The 23,964-nt window shown below is 35.7% G+C and overlaps 1 protein-coding gene across 1 annotated transcript in view; it reads right to left on the reverse strand.

The window, feature by feature from the left end:
- Nucleotides 1–23,964, reverse strand: part of LOC134531619 (voltage-gated potassium channel subunit beta-2) — a 331,150-nt gene that overhangs the window by 42,802 nt on the left and 264,384 nt on the right. Inside the window, exon 4 of the mRNA XM_063367375.1 lies at nt 11,126–11,253. Coding sequence (XP_063223445.1) covers nt 11,126–11,253 — 128 coding nt within the window. The remainder of the gene's footprint in view (nt 1–11,125; nt 11,254–23,964) is intronic.

Below are 23,964 nucleotides of genomic sequence, written 5' to 3' on the forward strand. Positions count from 1 at the left end.
GTCTTCTTGTAATATTATTTTCATAAATACGTTCCTTAAACGGAATTCTTGTGTTACGAGATATTTAGAGGTTGAACATTTTTTGTCTTTGTTGTCGTCGCTGTGTCGTCCATAAAACTTGTCTAGTTCAATCGTTTGTTACGTCGGTCCGACATCCGCTGATTTGTTCATGTTTTCTGTACATTTTTATTTCCATATTTGTTTTTTATATATTTTTGATTTCTGGAATGTTTTCTATGACAAACAGTGCAAAACTGCAATGGCGTGTGTCCCAAAAACTGCATTAAATAAAGATTACCGATTGTATGAATCATTTAAAAAAAAGTGTATTCGTTGATCGGCCGAGACGGTTGGTGGCATCGGTTCATGGAGGAAACAAATCGCACATCGATGAAGTTGCCTCCATACTTAAAGAACTGAGGGTAGCTGGCTACATAAAATAATCAATTGTTTAACTTGCATGTGTATAATATTAAAAAATAAATGATTTAATAGATTTAAAAAATATTGTTTTATTTATTGTAATCTGATTAATAAACTAAGACTGATTTCATGTAAAAAGCTTATAATTTTTATTGTGCTTCCTTTTCGTTGATTGTGCTTCCTCTTAGTCGAATGTGCTTCTAATTGTTACTTCCTTTTGATTGTGCTTCCTTCTTTTTGATAGTGCTTCCACATGTGCTTCCTTTTAATTGATTGTGCTGCATTTAATTGATTGTGCTTCATTTCATTGATTGTAGTTCTATTTCATTGATTGTGCGTCCAATTGTGCTTCATTCTCGTTGATTGTACTACAGATTGTGCTTTCTTTTAGTTGATTGTTCTTTCGACTTTGCTTATTTTATTGATAGTGTTTCCTAATGTCCTTATTTTTCAATGGTTGTGTATTTACAAAAATTTTAATGATTTGAATTGATCAAGTATTGAACCAAGGCCAGGATTCGATAAAATAAATAATTTTATAACTGTAAATATTTTTAATGAGTTTTTGAATTTTTCCCAAGATTATAGCTACATAAATTCAGATTTTCAAAATGGTGTGCGCCCAGGCACTATATAATTGCTGCACTCTAGTGGTTTAAAATCAAACTAACATGATGGTTGCGCCCTCTAGCAGACGAAAACACGATGATGGCCACCAGCAGACGAAAACAAGTAAGCGGACGTGAAGTCATATTAGCCGGCGATATATATTTACCTTGGCATTAGTGGTGGGCGTCAATCTGTCGGTAGCTTCCACGAAGGAAGCATTTGTCATTTTTATTATGTCCTCCCCAGGTTCTGTCTGAAGACTCCGTGATGTTTTTGCTTGCGTTTTTTAATTAAAATTTTATTAATTTTTATAACATTTTTATAGTCTTGTCGAATTTTTTTGATGATGGATTTTAAAATTGGAGGCTCGACGCCATAATCCAAGATAGAGGATTATTTTTTATTTAGAAATTTATTGTTTGAAATTTTTATTAATTGTTAACCTGTTCCAGATTTTCTAACATTAAAAATATGGATTTTCAAGATAGTGGCCGTAACGATAATTGCAAAAGTTTGTAAGAATACAAAATGGTGGCCTTGACATCCAAATGGTCGTGGTCATAACCTCGTCGGCTTAGAGCGGCTTGATGCCGGGAAATTTATGCCACTTTGTAAAATTTTCAAGCCGTTAGAATTTGTGAAGACTAAAACGGGAATTTGTACCTCGAAACTGAATTTTTTCCCTCAAAATAGTGAATTTTTTTTAATTATAATTTTTTTTAGAATTTTTGGCGAAATAGTTTTTAAAAGCACTAGAAATTTTGGCAGATTTTGAGGAATTTTGAAATTTAAGGTAAAGTTCAAGGTCAAGGGTCATAGTTAAAGGTGAAGGTGATTCATATAGTCGCCGTGGCGTCACAATCCAAGATGGTGAACATACACCAGGCACCACAATCCAACTTCAGCCGCCGGAAATACATTTGTATACTACTATTATTTTATAATTATAAGACCCAAATTCCTGTTTACAAATATGTAAAATACACGTGAGGCGACGTATAGCCCCGGTAGCTTCACTAATTGAATGGGTTACTTCAAGGAGAAATATTTGAAGATACCAGATTTTTATTTATGACTGTAATTTAGATTTTTTTTCTGCCCCGGAAATTCAATGATACTACTTCCTCAGTGAAAAAGTAATTCAAAAATATATATGTATTCAAAGCTTTGCAGAAAAACTATGAATATACATACAACTAGAATATGTATATTCCATTTTTTAAGGTTAAATATGATATACATAAATAAGCAGTTTTAGCAAAACTCTTCATCACGACTTTAATAAATCATTCTTTAAACACACAAAATAGTTTTTATCCCCTGCGCTAATTATTTAGATTTTTTAAAATTATTTATCTGTGTTTAAAAAAAAACTTTTTTTTTAGATGTTCAAAACTGTTTGATGAAATATAACAAATCTGGGCACTACTGCATAGTTTAGTAAGACAATACTCAATCATGAACTAAAATTTAAAAAAAATATAATTTAAGCTTAAGAAAATATTTTTTTTTAGAATTTTACAAAATAAAACATGTCTTATAATTGGGAGTAATTAGTATTTATGAAAATTATTTCACTTAAAATATTATTTATAAAAATTTAGTAGTTGGGCTAGTTTGCTGTTCAGTAAATTAAGAAATACATCAAGAACTTTGCTTGGATTGTGATCTAGATATTTCCACAATCTTGATTACTAAGAAGGAAAAATTCGAACACAGAGATAATTTTTTGCAAAGTGAGATACGATCTTACTAAGAAAACAAATAAACTAGGAACCATCGCAACTGTCAGGAGGTCTGCCGCTATAAGGATGCATGCAGCGTCACTGTGCAGTTGTCTGCGGTGCGAAGCAGAGACCTGGAAAGGCGAAGATCGTGCTTTGAGATGAAACAGAGCTGACCAAGGCTGAACCAGATATGTAAAAGGATAGAACCAGGAATACATTGGGCTTAACAATTCTGAAGCATGGTTAAAATAAACTAAATCAGGACTGAAAAAGGGCTGAAACAAAAATGAATCAGACATGAACCAAGGCAAAACTAGAGCTTAACCAAGGCTAAGATAAAGTTGAACCAGGACTGAAAAATGTCTGAAACAGGTAAACAAGCCCTAGAAGCTGAAACAGGGCAAAATTATTGCTCTACCATTCTTAACCAGAACTGAATCAGGCCTGAACTAGTACTGAAACAAAGTTAAGCAAGATCAAACAAGATGTAGAAAGTGCTGAACCATAGCTAAACGAAGATTTAATTAGGACTGAACCATAGCTGAACCATAGTTGGGCAAAATGAACCAAATCATAAACAGTTCTGAACCAGGGCTGAACAAAAAATCAACCCAGACTGAACTAAGATTTAACCAGGGCTAAACAAGGCCGAACAAGGCTTAGCTGGGCTGAACTGGTGCTCTACCAGGACTAAACCATGGTTGAACCAAGGCTGAACTAGTGCTGAGCAACATATGACAAATTTAAATCGGAGCTGAAATAGGGTTCAAACTTACTAAAGCAGGACTAAACCAGGATTTAACCAGTGCTGAACCACAGCTAAGCCAGGGCTGAAACAATTTTAACCAGAGCTGAACATCACTAAATCATGACCGAACCACAACTTATCCTGTACTCAAATAATGTCAAACCAAAGCTGAAAAAGAAGTAATCAGGGCAGAACCAAATCTAAAATAGGACTCAACCCATAATACATTCGACTAAAACAGGGCTAATACCAGAGCTGAGTGAGGAAAAACCGAGGCTTATAAAGAGCTGAATAAGGATAAAATATGGTTGTTATAGAATTAAACCAAGGTTGAAACAGGGCTGAACACAATATGAAGCAGGGATGATCCACAACTGAACGATTAAAGTATGGCTGTATCAGAGTTGAACCAGAACTACTGGACAAGTGTTGGATCAGAGATTAGCCAGGAATGAACGAGGTATCAATAAGCATTTAACCAGAAATTTCTAAGGCTTAAAATTGCAGAACATGGATTAAACTAGGTCCAAACCACAGCAGAAAAGCTCTGAAACTTTAATGACTTTGTATATAATTTTAAATGAACCAAGGCATAACAATGCTGATACAAGGTTGGCAGGGCCCAAAAAGGGTTCTAACAAAACTCACCAGGCTGATCCAGAACTGACCAAATCTAAAATAGCTTCACACAAAAGCAGAACCAGAATCATCTAAAAAAATCATTAGGGAAAAAACACTTGGTTAAACCACATTTGAAAAAGGACCAATGAAGAAAGAACCACAGCTGAACAAGGGATAAACCAAAGCTTCAAAAAACTCAACCCAGTCAGAACCAGGTCTCAGACATTATTAAACAGTGATATAAATCTGAAGCAGAGCGGGTGACCATGTCTTTACCAGAGCTGAACCAGTGATTTAAAAGTTTTAAAACAGGGATAGCTAGGACTGAACATAACCAGGAATAAATAAAGTTTTAACCTGAACTGAACCATGGCTGAACTTGTGTTACCAGAGCTTAATCAGAACCAGGGATGAGTAATATTTAAACCAAACCTGAGCCAGGAGTATAAATGTGCAAAACTAGAAACGAAGCAGGGCTGTTCCAGGACTTAACTAGGGCTGAACAGAACTGAAAAACTAATGAACACAGGTGAATCTGAGATAAATCAGGACTGAAGGTCGTATAAACCAGGGCTGCACAAGCCTGAACAAGAACAGGACCAAGGCTGAACAAGTACTGAATCTGGACTGAACCAGAGCTTAATCAAGCCTAAACGAGGGCTAAACATCAAGTCATAAAGCCTCAACCATGGATGAAACAATGGTAAAACCTGGCTTAATGAGGACTGTACAAGGCATAGCCAGAGCTGAACAAGTGTAGACAAAGCTGAACCAGATCTTAACCAGGGTAGTACAAAAGCATAACAAGGACTGTACTGGTTCTGAACCACTAGAGAATGAAGTGTTTTACAAGGATTTAACAAGGGCTGAATCTGAGCCTATGAAGGGCCAATGAAGGTCTGAACCAGTGCTATGCCAGGGTTGAAACACGACTATAAACCGGCTTAACTATGTTTGTATCAGGATGGAACCTGAGATGTACCATAACTAAACCATATATGAATGAGGACTTAAAAAGTGCAATAACCATTGGTTAACTGAAACTAAACCACACCCGAACAGGAACTGAACCGAGGCTAAAAAAAGAGCTGAACCATAAATGAACCAGTTTTAAACAATGCTGAACAAGGACTGACGCAAAGCTGAACAAGAGTAAACAAGATTGAACTAGTAAAGTTCTAGAGTTTCGCCATTATTGAACCAGACTAAACCATTATGAAAAAGGCTGACACAGGAATAAACCAGTGGTGAATTAGGGCGGAAAAATAATTCATCCAAAGCTGAGCCAAAACTTAAACAAAAATGAAAAAGGTATTAAAAAATGTGCTGAACCAGTACTAAACGAAACCTCAAAACAGAATTTATCGAGGGATGAACAAAGTTTAGAACAGAATAAGTTCTGAAACAGGATCTAATTAGTACTGATAGATAAATAAACCAAGGCTGAATAAAAATATAGGTAAGAAGGGATGAACTCGGGTTGAGTCATAAAGGTGAAGCAGATTTTATCGACTGAACCCAAAATTTACCAGAGCTGAACTGAACTCAAAAAGTAATGAACAAGACTGAACTAGAGCTTAACTAGAACTTAACATGGGCAGAACTAATACTGAACCAGGTTGAACCATAACTTAACAAGCAGTGAATAGGGCTGAACTTATACTGTACCAGTACTGAACCAAGGCTGATTTAACATTGAACCCGGGCAGAATGTGTAGTGAACTAAGACTAAACCATGTTTAAACCAGAGCTAATTAAAGCTGAACTATGGCCTAACTAGAGTTATAACATAGTGAAGAAGGACTGAACCAAGGATGAACATAAGTTCAACCAGTGTTAACAAAACGTTTGAAACAAATTTGATCCATATTATAACCAAGGCTGAACCAGGACAATGCAAGACTGTACCAGGACTGTACAAGGGCTGGCTCCCCCGGATTTCTGTCCAATGAGTACCGTGCTATACCGTGTGTTGGGGCAAGGGGTTCTGTCACAACTTAGAAATACACAACTTAGAAACACTTAACTTAGAAACACACAAGATAGAATCTTCTAAGAAATGCCTGTTATAAGTTGTGATCAAGGGCGCCCATACCCGGTTGCGGGGGGGGGGGGGGGCCGTGGCCCCCCCCTAGCTTTCAGGGAAGGAAAAATATATATAGTGTAGTCAGGTGTTTTACTTTAAAGAAAATTATTTAAATTCGGTATTATGTAGAAGTGGTTCAACACGAAGATATTATTGTATATCGTTTTTTACATGTCTACTTCATTTTTTATGTTAGTTCAAGCATTAGTTTCTGCTGCTGCGATATAAGGTGTTGTGTACAGGGAGAAAACGCTGTTCAAGCGCAACGCCCGTGGCGAGTCATTCCCCTTCGTATTCCTACCCAAGCTCACGCGATAACACAACACAACAGATTTAGACCAGTCAGAGTTAGACGACGCGACAGTTGACATGTGCTTGTAGACGGCGAAATGTTTTGCTACTTTTTCGTCATAATAATGTGTATGTTCACAAATAACATCTCAAAACAGAGATTTTTCAATAGTCTTTAGGTCTACCTACAGTTTTATGCATCTGGTCTAGATTTAGTTTAGTGTATTCAGTCAGTATAAATAACTTAAGTGTAAATAAATAAGTGAAAAGTGTAAAGATAAAAACCATTGTTATTATGTGTGTTTCTTAGTTTTCCTCATTCGTCACATCCGCTCAGAATATTCACAATTTTTAAGGTAAGCTAACACCTTTAAAGTTACTCAAGTAAGAATTATTGTTCAGAAAAGTCTACAACGTAAAATTTATGTTGGAATTTTTAATTTAGAGGAAAACCACTTTTTCCCTTCAAAAGTGTTAAAGGGATAAGGATTCCGCTACCTTCAGTAGACTCGGAAGCAATTTACACTGGAATCTCGATTTTACGTACGCTCACAGTCGCTTGGATTGCATTCGTAAAATCGTTATCTTCATAAAATTTTAAACACCCCACCCCGTGAAGATACATGTTATAATTTATTGAACGGAATATATATCATATTAAATAGTGAAAACAATTACTGCTGTCTGCCCTCTGCCCTCCCCTGCGTTCCCCTTATTTTTTTTAACATCCCACAACTTGCTTCATTGCACGAGTGATATAAAAGCGACATCACAGCGACTAAACACAGTTGCACCACGCATTGCATCATGTTAACTTTTGTGTGGTGACAGTAGGTTGTCCGACATGCCTTTCTTGGATATCTTTCCTTTTCGTAAGACGCGTGTTACTAACATAAATTTATATTTGAGTTTGCAAACTTGTCCACTCCTTGCCAGAGACGACTGAACACAGACGAGACTTTCCAGGGTCGGGTTGATGAGCTGGAAGAATTCCCTGCCTTGCATTTTAATGGACTTCACCTTATCATATTTATCAGTTAATCTTTAACAGATCAACTTGAAAAATATTAATGAACGCACTTTTGGTAACATAATCGAGGAGAACAAGCACACAGTTCAGTGTACACCTGTACTGTTTCATAAAAGTGATCATAGGTAGGGACTGGAAAAATTCGCGGTTTCAATGACCACTAGGATAGACTAAACGATTCTCCTATGTACTCTGGCAACTATCACCTGGTCATTGGCTACCGACTCGGGGAAACTGTTTACTGCGATTCTTATGATTCGATACTTCTTTTGTTGAGTGTTTGCCATTGGCTCAGAGTCCTTCAGGTAAATTGCGGTCCAATCACTGACGCAGCATTAAGCTAAACGAGTTTGGATTCCAGCCTGTCTCGAAAGGAATCCGCGAATTTTTACGGTCTCTAATCATAGGCTTATTTGGTGAAGAAAAACGCTTCTCTTTAACGACAGACATTCATTAAAAACACAGTACATTTTAGTGCGAGAAGCCCTTGAATTTGTGATAGCCATAGGGAATTATTTGTTTGTATAGTAAGTTAAAAAAAAAAAATTAGTTGAAAATCCGCTCGTCACGTCTACTTGCTGCGTCACTTATACAATTTTTGAGCGTTTTTTACTGGGAAACCGATGCAGCGAAGGTAATTAATGCGACACATGTCAAGATAATGCCTAATGGCGTGGGTTGCTGGATATTAGCGGAAAGGAGAGGAAGTAGCTACTCAATATCGTTTCTTTCTCTCACGCTTCACAAGGTTTCAAGCTCAGTTGCTATGCTCACGAGCTGGAAATGTTGGAATGGGTAAGGAATGTTGAGTATAGTTCATTTGCGGTAAAATAAATATTTTTACAGCCTTGGCATAATTTTTCAATCTAAGAAATTTCGAACTTTGCGACAAATAAAGTGTACCTAATACATTATTTCTTTTCGATTTTGAGTTTGATGCCGCAATAACTTATACAATATTCACTAACGGTAAATGGCTGTTGTATTAGCTTTAAAATATGAATACGCTGTGCATTAAAAATTAATATTTTTACATGTTTTCATAGTGTTTTTTAAATTTTTTTAAAAATATATTTTGGTGTCAAATTTTCCGAATTTTAGATGGTTCCTGAAAAAAATGTATTCGTAAAATCGCGGCTTCGTTCAGTCCGGGCACCGTAAAATCGAGGTTCTAATGTACTCTTAATTCTGAAGTTAAGTACTGAACATGTTATTTAAGGGTTTATCAGTGCCGTATTTACGCGCAGGCTATCTAGGCTGTAGCCTATGGGCCCGCACCACAAAAGTGGGGCCCGCACCACACGACACGAAAAAAAAATTATACTGCGATGTGGATCTTCTTATATTCTTAAAATACGCGTCGACATAGTATGTCCAGTTGTTTTGTGTGGATTAATTGCGCAGAACTAAACTCTTCTGTGGAAAGCTGATATATGAGTTATGTCAGCATTTAGAAATTTTCGATTATTTTCATTGGTTTTGGTGTCACTTAATTCCTTAACATCTAAATACTGTTTGGTTAAATTTTCTAGTTTAATAATAAACTAATTTTTTCTGCGCTTTACTATCACTAAATAAACTTATAGTCCTCGACTACTGAATCCATCTGTGCTAATTTTAAATGATAAGCAATTATGATTCATATCGAAACATAGTAATATTCATTTAATTGTGAAACAATTTTTGACTGTAATTATAAGCGTAGTTCAGGAGTTACATTTAAAAACAACTGTTTTCTGACTGTGATAACATACTCAAATCGTTTCTCTCCCAAATTTGAATCTTTTGATTAACACGTTTTAAACTTTATTATTATTTTAATTTAATTTGTACGCGACATTTATTTAGGGGTAAAGAGAGCAATTAGTTGAAGGACTGTATTCTTGATATCCGTGTACCCGAGACGCTGCAAAAGTATAAGGACTGTATTCCTGCATTTATGTTTCTAAAAATTCATTTGTTTCAAAAAATAGTTAATATTTAATTAATAAAGTAGCCAATAAAGATTTTTTTATGGTGAATGAGTACTGTGGTCTATTATTTTAGTAACAGGACAAAAAATTTTAACAGGGTCAGAATTGGAACTATTTTATGGCTGTAACAAGCCGCAGTTAAGTCTTCCAAAATATTAAAAATACTTCATACCCCTAAGTCTGCCCCCCCCCCCCCCCTTCAAATTATCATATGGGCGCCCTTGGTTGTGATAGTTCTAAGTTATGTGGTTCGGCGTTGTGTGTTTCTAAGTAATGACAGTTCTAAGTTGTGATAGTTCTAAGTTATGACATTTTACGTTACGACGTTTCTAAGTTCTGTGCTTCTGCGTTGCGTGTTTCTAAGTTACGTGTTTATAAGTAATGACAGTTCTAAGTTGTGTGTTTATAAGTTGTGATAGTTCTAAGTTATGTCTTTCTACATTAAGACGTTTCTAAGTTGTGTGTTTTTGCGTTGCTTGTTTATAAGTTTCGTGTTTCTAAGATATGAAAGTTCTAAAATGAGTGTTTCTAAGTTGTGATAGTCCTAAGTTATGACTTTTTATGTTACGACGTTTCTAAGTTCTGTGGTTCTGCGTTGTGTGTTTCTAAGTTACGTGTTCCTAAGTTATGACCGTTCTAACTTATGACAGTTATAAGTTACGTGAATTTTTTCGAGGTTACTAATTTATGACAGTTCTAAGTTGTGTGTTTCTATGTCATGTGTGGTTCCCTTGGGGCACAACTTAATGTCACTCCCCAGTTTGAGTTATTTACATCTGTAATGATTCACGAGGCCAATTAGTACTTTTCAAGACTTCTACGTGTTTTTTTCTTCAAAACGGGAATTTATCTCTTATAATAGGGAAATTTTTAGTCTTTGTATGTATTTCTAAGTCATTTGGGGTGGTGGGGGAATGGGAATTTTCCTTAAAAATCCAAGATGATGGCTGGTCATTTCCAAACTACTTCTATTGTGTTTAAATCATGTAGGATCACGATGGACTACATAAATTAATTAATATTTACCTCTATATACTGTAGTAATTACGGCACTCAATGTAACATATTTCAATATCATATACGTTTTAAAATTTAAAATACATATTAATGATGGTTAATTATGGTACATAAGGTTTTGTATTGTAGTAGGTGGTTTCATTGATGTTCTGCACATTATACAGGGGGTGGTCACGTCTGAATGATTGCATGCTAACTTCGTGAAGCCGTTTTTCCCTCCAGCTGATTGTTGCACCGCATTGGTTAAACGCCTAAAACTTTGGCTGAAGTGTAGTGTTTGCAGCGTGAAATCAGTTTCAAATTACTTTTTTTAAGGGACTGTTTTTAACGACGGAGATTTTAATTCATACTTGTTGGCCATCATTAGACGTCGTCAAGCACCATTTCCGCAATGTTTTGGGCGTATACAACATGGCAATGGCGAGGTAAAAAGTGACTTCACCTAAGTCACAGCATGCCGTATCCTGGCCATTCTAAACTCCAGTATATTATCTTACAAACTACAATACCAAACTGTCGAACAGACTAAATAATTGCTAAGTAAAACATTGCTAACAAACTAAACCATGAGTCCCCAGAGGGCCAGAGCCTGGAGCTCACCTTCCATGGGACACATGGGGTCAGCCTTGTGGATGATCACCACGTCGATGTAGCTGAGCTGCAGTCTCGCCAGCGACGCCTTAACGGACTCGATGACGTGCTTCCTGGAGAGACCTCGCTCGTCAGACCTGCGCAGAAACGCTCTCTTCTGCACACTGAGCTCCCGCCGTGAAGCCACTAGATCAGCTGGACAAAAATTCATTTGCAACAACATACATTCAACCAACAAAACATTTAAAAATATGGTTATCCACTTGAAGAAAAATCCAAATCTTAAAATGGGATCAACATTTTGGAAAAAAAAATAATAACAATTTTTTCAACAATTGTAAACCAAAGATTTTGTTCTCACTGACTTACAAAGGAAGGGCACCACTTGGGAAATTCACTTCGGGATGAGAACCACTGTATTAGTAATATACCTTTAGAGTGTTATCCCCTTAAAATAATAAGGCGCACTGGCCAGCCAATCCGAGGAAAAAATGTTTGGAGGTTAAAGCACAGTTTATTTACTAGTAGTTCCACTCTGGCCAAGACGCAGCGGCCAAGGTGGTAACGTACATGCTTGCTGCCCAGACACTCAGATTTAGATAATCGCTAAACATCACTTTTAATAAATTAACTTTTTAATAAAGCTACTGTTCACGATTATAATAAATTAAATTATAAATAATTTTAATTTATAAATATATCTATTAGATTTTACTTGATACTCTTCTAGGATGACGTTAATCCGGCCGCTTGTACAATTGAAGTTAATTCTCGAAAATGTACTATTGTTCCAACCTGAGAAGTTTGTATGGATAGGTAAAAAATCTAACTAAGCATTTACAGAGTTAAACTTTTTTAATCGAACCAAATCAAAAATAAATTTTAAAATTGAGACATTATTTAAATACAAATAATAGTTTACCATAATTGTCATCGCAAATATTTGAAAAAATTTAATGTATTGTTTGGTAGGAGTCTACACTTTCAGAATAGAGAAATCGTAAAATGTTAATGAAGTAGCCCATATTTTCAAAACGATCAACTTCAACAACATTGTTAAATATAAAAATGAAAACAACCATATTTTATTAATTGTTAAAGATGCCTGAAACATTTTGTTTCCAATATTTTTATTATAGTAAGTAGTATAGAAAAGGAACTGCTGGCCCAGGCTTCAGGTTTGAGGAGACGGTGCCGGTGTCCGGAATCTGGGATTGTGACGTCACGACAGCCCTCTTGAATGACTTTGAACATTGACCAAGTCGGCCATTTTGATCCGCCCTTTTGTTTTCTTGAACTTTCGGCAATTTTGTTTTCTAGAACTTTCCGCCATCTAGTAATCAAATGCCTCAATTCCTAATATTGGAACTTTTGTTACGGCCGCCATCTTTAAAATAAGTATTTATTAAGCTAGAAAATCAGGGAACATTCATTGAATCATGAAAATATTTAATAAAACAAATTTTAATAAAATATTTTTTTAAAAACACCGATACATTATGAAAAATAAAAATTCATATAAAAACACTTTGCTGTCTTTGATTATGACATCACGGCCACCATCTTGAAAATCTGTAATTATTATCAGATATTAATGGGGAAAAATTTTAAATTTCAATAAAATATTAATTAATCAAAAATAAATAAAATACTGTTAAAAACACGTACTTACATTTTAAGTTCGAACCCGGCGTATGCAAAAAAATACAAGAGTTCCATCCTCCACGGAAGCTGCCGGCAAGCTGACCTCTCACCACTAATGCCTAGGTATATAACGTCATGTCTGCCAACTTATTTTAATCTGCTGGAGGTCACCATATTGTTTTCGTCTTCTAGAGTGTGCTACCACCATGTTAGTTTAATTTTGTCCACTAGACATTAGACCTTGACCTTTAATGTTGACCTTGACCTTTGATGTAAACCTTTGACCTTACCTTGAACTTTACCTTTGACATTGGCCTTGACCTGGTTTTGACATTTGGCCTTGACCTTACCCTTTGACATATGACATTTCACCTTGACTTTGGACCTTGACTTTTGTTTTTGACCCTCAGCTTTGGCCTTAACCTTTGACATTTAACCTTGTATTTTGGCCTTGGCATTGAATTTTTACATTTGACCTTGACATTTGACATTTGACCTTGACCACAGTGACCATCTTGGATCCACAATCTTGTTTTCAGTACTCACTACCAGGAGTGCTAGTTAACACACAATACCTCCTAGAGGACATCACCGCTAACTTGTTTTTAATACTTTTTACTGGGAGCATTAGTGTCACGTAGTACACATGTCATCTACTAGAATGTGTTGCCATCACATTAGTTTAATTCTTAGGTACTATTTATTAACAGACAATTATCTTTCACAGTATCCACCATCTTGACATTTGGACGATATCTTAGAAATTTGTAATTATTGACCTCGAAATTCTGAAAAATGCCAAAATTCATCACAAAAAAAAACATAAATTAAAATAGTGATTGATTGAACGATATATGTTCTCGGTTCGACCCTCAGTCAATGCAAAAAAAGTAATTTTATTAAAAATACCACAAAAGTGACCGGTTTAAGAAATAAAGCAACACCAATTTATTTAAAAACATTAAGTTTATTGCATAAATTCTGCAAATACAAAAAAGTAAATTACCAACGTTTCTCGATTACAGTATTCTTAGAAGGCAAAGCATGTCCTTTGCATGCCTTTACATAATTATGTTTTCGAGTCAGTTATATAAAACAGTTGGTTAAGGGGATTGGTGCACCAGCATCGTATTATAAAAAACAATATATTTGTGAATGATTCAGCTTCTAGAGAAGATTTGAACCATTCTGGTGTAAAATTTATTTTTTTATTTTTTTATTTTAATTAAGTTATTGCTGACTTTCGGGAATTTTTTTAATTCAAGCTTTATTAAAAAACTATAAAGAATTCAGTGGTAAAACTTTCGCAGATAAATTTTCAGACACGGGAGATATGACTGTGACCATTATTTTATCTATAATCATTATTAATTTAACGTATTTACAATTTAAATTTTAATAAATGAGCTGCTACGAAATTGCGTGATATTCATTTGCGAATTTAATAACATTCGCGTTTTCATTTGTAATTCAAACGCCTACATATCTGTCGGCTGAATGATTGACTTTATTTTAGTCTTTAGCTTATTGCAGTCGGACCTAAAGTAAAAACGTAGCTGTAGATGTTTGAGCCGCGTGCAAGCTCGGATACGAGAAATTATGGAGCGCGCTGGACAGTAGTGACACCTTGCGACAGTTTCCCGAACTTGTTGCAGCCCGTTCCCACCCTGCCACAGCTGTCTGCTGTTTACGAAGGGGAGACGGGATTTCGCGTGAAACTGATATGAAGGTCAACGTATTCATTTTCAGTAGATAAGAGAACGTGTTTGGTCTAGCTCGGCGTATAATTGAATGGTTATTCTCTGTTATTATTGAGCACAGTGATTTAGCTAGATGTTTTTTGTTGTAAGCGTGAGATTTATTCAGGAATAAAATGCCGAAGAAGCAGAGTACACAAAAGAACAAAACTATCGAAAGCCATTAGAGCGCTTAGAAAAAAGAATAAAGAAAGGTAAGATATTATTTTATTATAGCTTTTTTTGCCATACATTTATTTTTCAGAGTTGCGTATGTACAATGCGATGGACGCGATGCGACAACAAAAAGATGTGTAAAATTGTAAACATGTTTTTTTTACAGCAATGCGTGAACCATTCATAAACTATACTCAACATGTATACGTATAATTACGTTTGAATTTTTTTATGAGAGGCATCAATGTTAACAAGTTTTTTAAGCCACAATAGACTTTTTTCAGAAAACTAAGTGTAGCAGAAAACACTCAACATAGTCTCACACAAAATCAGTTTACATGAATGCAGTTTTAAGAAGTAAGCTACGTAAATAATAGTTAAACATTATTTAATATCTGCTGGTAACGTTTCCAAAGTATCAGCTTCGCCTTCATTCACGAACAATATTCGTGAGCTTATTTATTTATTTTGCTGGCGTTTCGTTGGTGACTGTTAGGACTGCAAAATTAGTAAACATTTTTCACCCTATCCTGAGTTAAATCTAAGTGTGCGCGGTTAGATGAGGACCTAGATGTGTCTCATGCTTACGCATTTACACTCTACTCATGCGGGGTATTAACCATGCGCGTAAGGGCGCGTTGCCAATGACCTGTAGGATAGTCTCAACAATCCTCTACGGACTCGAAAAATGTCACCTGCTCATTGGCTACTTGACTTGTGACAACTGTTTGTTGTAATGCCTGTGATTCATCGTTGATTTTGTTGAGGAGTTTTCAGTGATTCAGAGCCTCCCATTTAACTGTGGCCGAATTGAAGAAGCAGTACAAATGTTACATGCTTGAATTCATAGCGAATGGAAACCACAAATATTTACTGATGTAGTGGTTGGTAAAAAAAAAATATTATTCGTATCGCGTCCATCGCTTCGCGCCATGTTGGCTACTATATTATATGGATTTACAAAATATAACGATTCATTTACGACACTTAAGATAAGGTGTGTAGGATTTTAAGAATTCACTTTAATTAATATTTAAGAACATATTTCAGGATAACTTGTGAAGACGCTCGTACAGACGGCACCGGTTGTGATGACTCATTGTTACCAGAGCAGGTATACACGAAGTGGCATGTGAAACCTCAACACAACTCGAAAATCACTAAGTGTTACATTGAAATGTGTCCGTTACAAATGTTCAGGAATTATAATTTTGAAATCGAGTAGAAATATTCCTGCAATTAGCATTAGGTATATTTTAATAGACATTGAAAGCGAATCATTAAGTAGCTTGTAGCTTCAAAATCCAAATACCAGAATACAGATAGTCTGTAACAAAACAGACCTCACCGACTAGATATGGTCCAGATTGTTAATACTAACACATTTGAAAAAACTGACCAGTTACTGAATATGTTTAAAACTTTTAAACCTGTTTAGATGATTGGTGATGTAATAATGTCTCTTGGAAACTACATAAGATTTTAACTGCTTTTATTTCTCCATAAATTCGCAAATCACCATGGCGACCATTTTACGATCACGATTTAGTTCTTAAATTTTAAATTAGTTTATTTGTTGAGAGCCTGGTACAATGTGTCTGACCACTAAAGCGATCCGAGCCGCATAGTGTATACTACTGCGAGGTTGCTGAAGTAGGCTCGGGTCGGGACGAATTTCGCTGTGAAGAAACAAAGGTTTTTAATACATGTAAAATTATCCCAAAGCCGAAAATTTGTACAGTAGTAGAATGAACATTTCTTAGTAACACGTCAAAAGTTTAAGTACAGCCGCAAACCTTGTGCGTCACACCAGGGGCGCAACAACAAGGGGGGGGGGGCAAGGGTATTTTGTCCCCCCCCCTCTGAAACATTGAAGTGGGGGCAAACGGGGGCAAATAAAGTGCTGTGTAATCAATTTTTAGATAATAAAACTGCTTAAATAGCACCATTTTCCACCTTGAAATACAAATTTTCTAGGGGGAGGACCCCCGGACCCCCACGCTTCAATAGGGAGGATCGATGATTCTTTATAAAAACGTATATTCCTCCCCCCCTTTGGAAATTTAGTTGTTCCGCCCCTGCGTCACACCAAAAACGAGCAGTTAAGTACAAAATGACAATTTTTTGAAACGATCCACAATAATGGATATTGCTAATGCAGTTTATGGAGTAGACCGTCAGTATGGAACCAAAAATAATCTAGAAACATTGCCCTATCTGAGGATAGTGATAAAAAGCACAAAGTTTAAACATGTTTCTATAAAATAGACCTTTTAAATCTTTAAAGTTAACGAATTAACTTTCATTCAATTTTAAGGAAATATAAATACATCTTACATAAACTTAAAGAGCCCAACGTGGAAATCGCTTGAAGTAAACGTTGTTGCATATTTATTCATCTTTAAATTGGTATATTTTTTAAGTGTCTCATACAATTAGTCTGACCACTAAAGCGATCCGAGCGCGTAGTGTATACTACTGCGAGGTTGTCGAAGTAGGCTCGGGTCGGGACGAATTTCGCTGTTAAGAAACAAAAATTTTTAATACATGGAAAATTATCCCAAAGCAAAAATTTTGTACAGTAGTAGAATGAACATTTCTTAGTAACACGTCAAACGTTTACCGATGAAACCTTGTGATCACACCAATAATGAGCAGTTGAGTCCTTAATGATAATTTCTACAATGATCCACAAAAATGTTTCGTAAACTTAATAACTTTAATACTTTTTTAAGTCGGTTCTCATTATGACACCAATGTAATATAAAAGAATGCCCTACATGGTAATTGTGATAAACACCTCAAAGTTTAAACGTCATATTATTAAATTGGTAATTTTAATCATAAAAGGTAAGAAAAAAATATAATTTTTTATAGAAATTTGACTAAATGTTACATAAATTAAATATGTTGAGCGTAGCGTCAAAATCACTTCATAAATATTGTCTGTGTGTGTGTGTTTTTTTAAAGGTTTAAATGTGTATATTTTGAGTGTCTGGTACAATAGTCTGACCACTGATGTATTTCATGCTGCGTAGTGTGTGTGCAGCAGTGTTAAAGTCGCTCGTGCTGGGACGTTTTTTGCTCCAGAAAACTAAGGTTTTTAATGTATGGTAATTCCAGACTGAATTTTACTCTGAAAGAATAAAAGTTTCCTAACTACAAGTGATTTTTGCTGCAAACGTAGATAAAAATCTTCCAGGATGCGATTTGCTTAGGTAAAAGTGTTAGTATGATAAACTCTTTAATTTCTAAATTATTAATAAATAACAACAATAGAACTTCCCAGAAAGTTGTGATAAACTGACGATATTGCGCGAGTAGCAGACCCGTACGTGACTACAGAGAAAGGCTATTTTCCTTGACCGTTAGGATTTCTGGGACAAACAACCTCTCACAGCTAGGGTCATAAAATACGGTCAAACTCTTGCAAAAACATCCACCACCGCTCTTTGCCACTAGCAATTCAACGAAGTAAGCTAGGCGCAGCACTACAATGAATTAACAGAAAAAAAATACTAAATATGTAATTCTATCAATACATTTTACAACACTACTTATGTTTTATTTATTTTCTGGAAAAAAATAATATATGAATTATGTTATAAAAGTGACAAAACTCAATAAGTACATTTACGGTGTATGGTTTTCTTCAATTGTTACGTAGTAAACTAATTTTATACAATGAAATATATATATATATATATTATAATATAGGCTACATTAAAATTTTGCATAGTTCTGATCGAAAATAATATAGTGTATTAGAAATAAAAAATAATTATATTTTTTGGTATTAAAATCATTTTGAATAATAAAATTTTTGTAACAAAATACGAACACACATATATATAAAACCAGAGGTCCTCTAGAATTTTGATTTACAAGTTCCAAGCAGAAATTGTTTATTGTTAATTTTATTGTATCAAAAATCATTCATATAAGAAAAAAGATAATGTATATCTCAATAGATGTAACATGAATACACCATATCATATGCATTAAATATATTTTAAGTAATCCCTAAATAAGACTAAGTTTATTGAGTGTCGCAGTACGCAGCGTGTTTCAAAGCCCGCCGGACGTGAAAGATCAGTACGGCCGCAGTACACTGCAACGCTCGGGCAGCTTTAATGAGGCAAATAATTATGCTAGACTCTTTATAAATATACTATCTTAAAGCTAAAAGTATAATTAAAAAACATTAGACATTTTTTCGCATTGGGCTCTTCAAATCGGTGTAAATCGTATTTTTATCTGGGTGGCAAAGATAAAAAAATATATGTCGTGAATTAATCGCTTTATATCATATCTTAAATATTAAAAATTTATTTATTTTCTAACATTAATGGGTGTATTACAGTTTCTAGATTATTTTGGTAAGTTTACGGACAGTCAAAATTAAAAACTGTATAAATGGGTAGCATTTTAATGGACTGATGCAAGTTGCTGTCACCTAGGACTTAAATGCAAATTTTCGGTGATAACGTACAAAGTCTACAGCGGTAAACTTTCTGTATGTTATTAAGCATAGTCAACTCTACCACAGTACAAAAATTCAGCTTTGGACAAATTTTTCACAGGTTTGTGCATTTTTAAGTCTTGGTTTCCTGGAGTAACACGAAAGTCTACGCGGGGAAGGGCGGCTACCTGATCCGAGAATGAAGGATAGGGCGAGATGGGAAGCGAAGATAATAGCTGGTTATCGCGGTTCTCTTTCCGTCCGTGTTGGAGAGAGAGAGAGAGAGAAAGGCGATATTGTGGAAGACCTTCGAAAGATTCCCGCCAGATGGCAGGCCTCAGAGCTGCGACCTTCGACAACCTCCACCCACAGAAGCTCTCTCGCCACTAACTCGCCAAATCTAACCCGCTAGCTTATATACGTGCTGGCTGGCCTTACAGTAGTAATAAACAAGCATTTATGAAACACTTAAGCTCATTTCCAACAAATTCTGGCGAATGACTGTTTTTTGTCCTGCACCAATCCCTTTAACCAGGCACGTAATCAGAGGCACACCCAGGAATTTTTTTTTTTGGGGGGTGGGGGTGTTTGAAGTTTGTTTTTTTATGAAGAAACACCGGTTTAAAAAATAAATAGGAGGGTCCGGGGGTCTCCTCTCCCGGGAAAATTTGGATTTCTAGGTGAAAATTGGTGCTAATTAAGAAGTTTTTGTATCTAATTATTGAATATACTGCTGGTAGAAAAAGGATAATTTTTAGTACGGTACTAAATTTGGTTTTAGACAAGAATCAAACAATGATACCTTTATCAAACCCAGGGTCTCGTCCGCTCAAAATCAGTATTATTTTAATACCATGAGAATCATAGCATGCATTAAAGTCCACATTCTGTGCAACTTAAATCACTGACAATGATGGTTGGCTTTTTACTGCATTCATATACACTAATTAGGTTCACTCTATGAGTAAAAACATAGAGTATAAAATTCACGCATATAATGTCTAGTTAAAACTGCAGAAATACAGTCCAAAATTATGCAAAAATTGATATAAACGTAGCGCACAAACAATTTTTAGTGTTTATATAACACAATATAATTTGTAAAAAAATTAAAGTAATTCACGGTAGCAGACTACAAATGTAATACTAACACCATAATGTATACACTGACATAAAAACATCTCACAAAGTTTGGTAGATTGAGCGCTGCCCATAGATCATCGTACCTATTTTGCTGGGACTGGGAATGTTTTTACTTTTTCCATTCTAGATTTTTTCTTCACATTTTCGGAGGGGGTTAATCACCCCCCCCCCCCCGGGTGTGCCACTGCACGTAATAGGCGGTCAGGCACATCTAGTCGGTGGCCAGGCATGTATATTCATTGGTCAGGCATGTATTTAGCGTACAGCCATATTCAAATGGTTGGCTAGACACGTCCAGTTGGTAGTTAGACACTTCCAGATTGAGGTCAGACTAACACGAACAGTTAGTTTTCAGACAAACCCAGTCGGTGGCCATGAATTTATATTCAATGGCCATAAAATCACATCCATTATGTGAAAAGACGTATCCAGTTGCTCGATAAGCCTTTATATTCAGTAGACAGACACGTAATCGGCGTCCAGGTGTATTCAGTTTGTTGCCGACGTGACCAGTTATCAGCTCGGTTTGTTCAGTCAGCATCAAGGCACGACCAGTTGGTGGCCAGGCATGTATTTGGTGGTCAGGCACGTCCAGTAGGTGGCAACACGTGCCCAGTCGCTAGCCAGGAATGTCTACTCAGCGTTCAGGAACGTACGTCCATTAGGTGGCAAGTCATATCTAGTTGATAGCCAGACGCATCCAGTAGGTGGTCAAACACATCCAATCATTAGTCAAGAGGTATTTGTTCGCAGATACTCAACGATCATTTTAAACAGTTCATGTACAAAATCATACGCATAGGCCAAGCATTTCCGAACCATGAGGTTTTATTCACCGATGTGCGACCAACATTTTAAACAGGCCATGTTCAATGTCACGCCGATAAACCAGTCGTCTCCGAACCATGAGGTCAATCATGTCATGAGTACAGACTTTTCTATGCTCATTCATCGATAGAAAGGACGTGGTTTCTAAAAAGAAAGCTCATTATTAAAAAAGAAATTGCATTAAAAAAGAAAAACATATGGACGAAAATTTGATGTGGTGTGACACGATCTCATCATATCAATACTATCTCGCCAATATACGGTAGGCTCCCACTGCACCAATGTTACAAGTGCTGTAAGAGCTCTAAAGCTCCAGTTGCTCCCAGAGCTCCAATGCTCCAAAAACTCCAAATCTCTAATTGCTACAACAGCTCTTAAGTGCTACAAATACTGCAAAACCTCAAACTGCTCCAATTGCTCCAAAGCTCAAATTGTTCAAATTTGTCCAAGTGGTCCATTTTCTCTAAATGCTCCAACTGCTCCATCTATATTTGGCTCCAACTCATTTATTTTTCATTTTTTGATCGAACTTGACCAGAAGCAATTCGAAAAAAATAAAGCATATTTGGAAGCACATACAGAAGCACAGTCATAAAAAAGGGTAAAAACATTTAACGAAAAGGACGTATATTTTGACGAAAATTAAACTTGGTAAAATACAATCTCATCAGAATGAATCTGTCCCATCAGTCGGATAAGATACTAAAGTCTTGTCTACGCGCATATAACGGAAAAGAGACAAATATTTAGGATGCGTTCGTCAATTTTACGATAGGATATAAGTCATTCAACAGTCATTGGCTATCATCGTCATTGGCTCCATCGATCATTGGTTCCAACGGTCATTGGCTCCAACAGTCATTGGCTCCAGAAGTATTTGTCTCCAACAGCCTTTGGCTCCAAAATTCATTATATCCAACAGTCTTAGACGCCAACAGGCATTAGCTCAACAGTAATTGGCTACAGCAGTCGTTTGACTCCAAAATTCATTGACTCTAACAGTCATAGGCACCAAGAGTCTTTGGCTCCAAATGTCAATAGCGCCAAAAGTATTTCTGAGACCTAGCTGCTATTTAGCTATTAGACTAGGAGGCTACGAAGCAATGAGACTACAGGACTACGAGACTAAAAGGCTTTAACTTGCTAAGAGGCTACATGGCTCTTATTGTCTTTGGCTCCATTCAGCGGCGAGAGTTAATTTATCTCATTCAAAATAACTTGATGCAAGTACTGATTCTTGCCAACAAATGACGCCACGTGTTGTGTTGAGGTAAAAAAATATTAATTTATTTAATTTGAAATGAGGTATGCTCACTAACGATCGCAAGAGAAGGAGGGCTTCGCTATACATCAACGAGAAGGAAGTTCGTATTGCATTATAGGGTATCTCAACCAACTTATCACATATTATTGAACTGAGTTATGATAATTAAGTTTGAGTTCCACCTGATAAAAATACTTTAAGTGATAATTTGGTTAGCAGAAATGAAAATTTTAAATGTAACTGAAAATACAATTGTGTGACTCATTAAGTTAAAAAAATTTACGTGCAGAGATTTATTCCTCAGAAATAAGCAGAAGCATTTGCAGAATATCATTAAAATATTGACGGCAATTATTAGAAGCACTCAGAGAAAACCATCAAAATATCAACAGTGCAGAGCCTGATGACAACAACGTCAACAGTTACATCTATTCTCCCAGCACAGCAGGAGATTTCGACGCGTGCAATATCTTCTGCAGAGCAGGCCCTAAGACTGCCGAAGTTAACATTCCAGCGGTGTTACAATGGTTGCCAACAGTGCCAGTGACATCGATAAAGGAAGCGGCTTCTGACGGTGTTCCATCACCTAACTGTGCAAACTGTGACAAAATCAAAAATTTCAAATTAATATGTAATACACAATTGTTATAATAATATCTCTGAACGTAATAAATATAAATGCAACTATTGTTGTAGCGAGTTTATACACTACGGAATATTAAAAAGACACATCGGGAATTGTGACAGACTGGTTGCACATTCGTCAGGAACAAACTTAATATACTGTTGCAAGACATTTGTATGCATAAAACCAGCAAGGTATCATGAAATATAGAACTTTACTTTCACTGAAATCAAAAAATCATCTCTGTGTGAAAAATGTGGTATTCTACTGTCATTTGGAACTGCTCTGAAAAGACATGTCAGTATATGTAAAGGAATTATTTCGTACTCTAATAAAACTGTATTAATCAAGAAATATTTGTTATGTGTTTGTTTTTATTCATGTTGTAGTGAATAATAATTGATGTAATAACATTTATATTGTGAAAGAACTTGCTGTGTTTTATTTCATGAACCTGTCACTTTTGTTGTATTTTTAATTAAATTACTTTTTTTTGCATTGACCAAGGCTCGAACCACGGACAGTAACTAATCGAATCAAATGAATTTTTCCATAATTTATAGCTAAATAAATACAGATTTCCAATATGGCGTCCATATTTCAAGATGGGGCGCCACTTTAAAAAAAATATAAGCGCACTCTAGCAGACGAGAACAAGTTGGTAAACTCCTGCAGACGATAACAAAATGGTGGACATGATGTCATACTATCTGGTTATATACTTTATATACCTTGGCAAAAGTGGTGAGAAGTCAGTCTGCTGGTGGCTTCCGTGGAGATAGGCTCTGTCGCCATTTTTTATTATTGTCCCCAACCGGGTTCAAACCGAGGATGTAAGTGCATTTTATAAATAATATTTTATTGCAATTTCGTAAAATAATATTTTTTTTATTTTTTTTTTCATTAAAATCTGATAACAATTACGGATTTTCAAGAGGACTGGCATATAGAAAAGTGCAACGAACTAGA

Source organism: Bacillus rossius, chromosome 5 (genome assembly GCF_032445375.1).
Source record: "Bacillus rossius redtenbacheri isolate Brsri chromosome 5, Brsri_v3, whole genome shotgun sequence".
Taxonomy (NCBI): Eukaryota; Metazoa; Arthropoda; class Insecta; order Phasmatodea; family Bacillidae; genus Bacillus; species Bacillus rossius.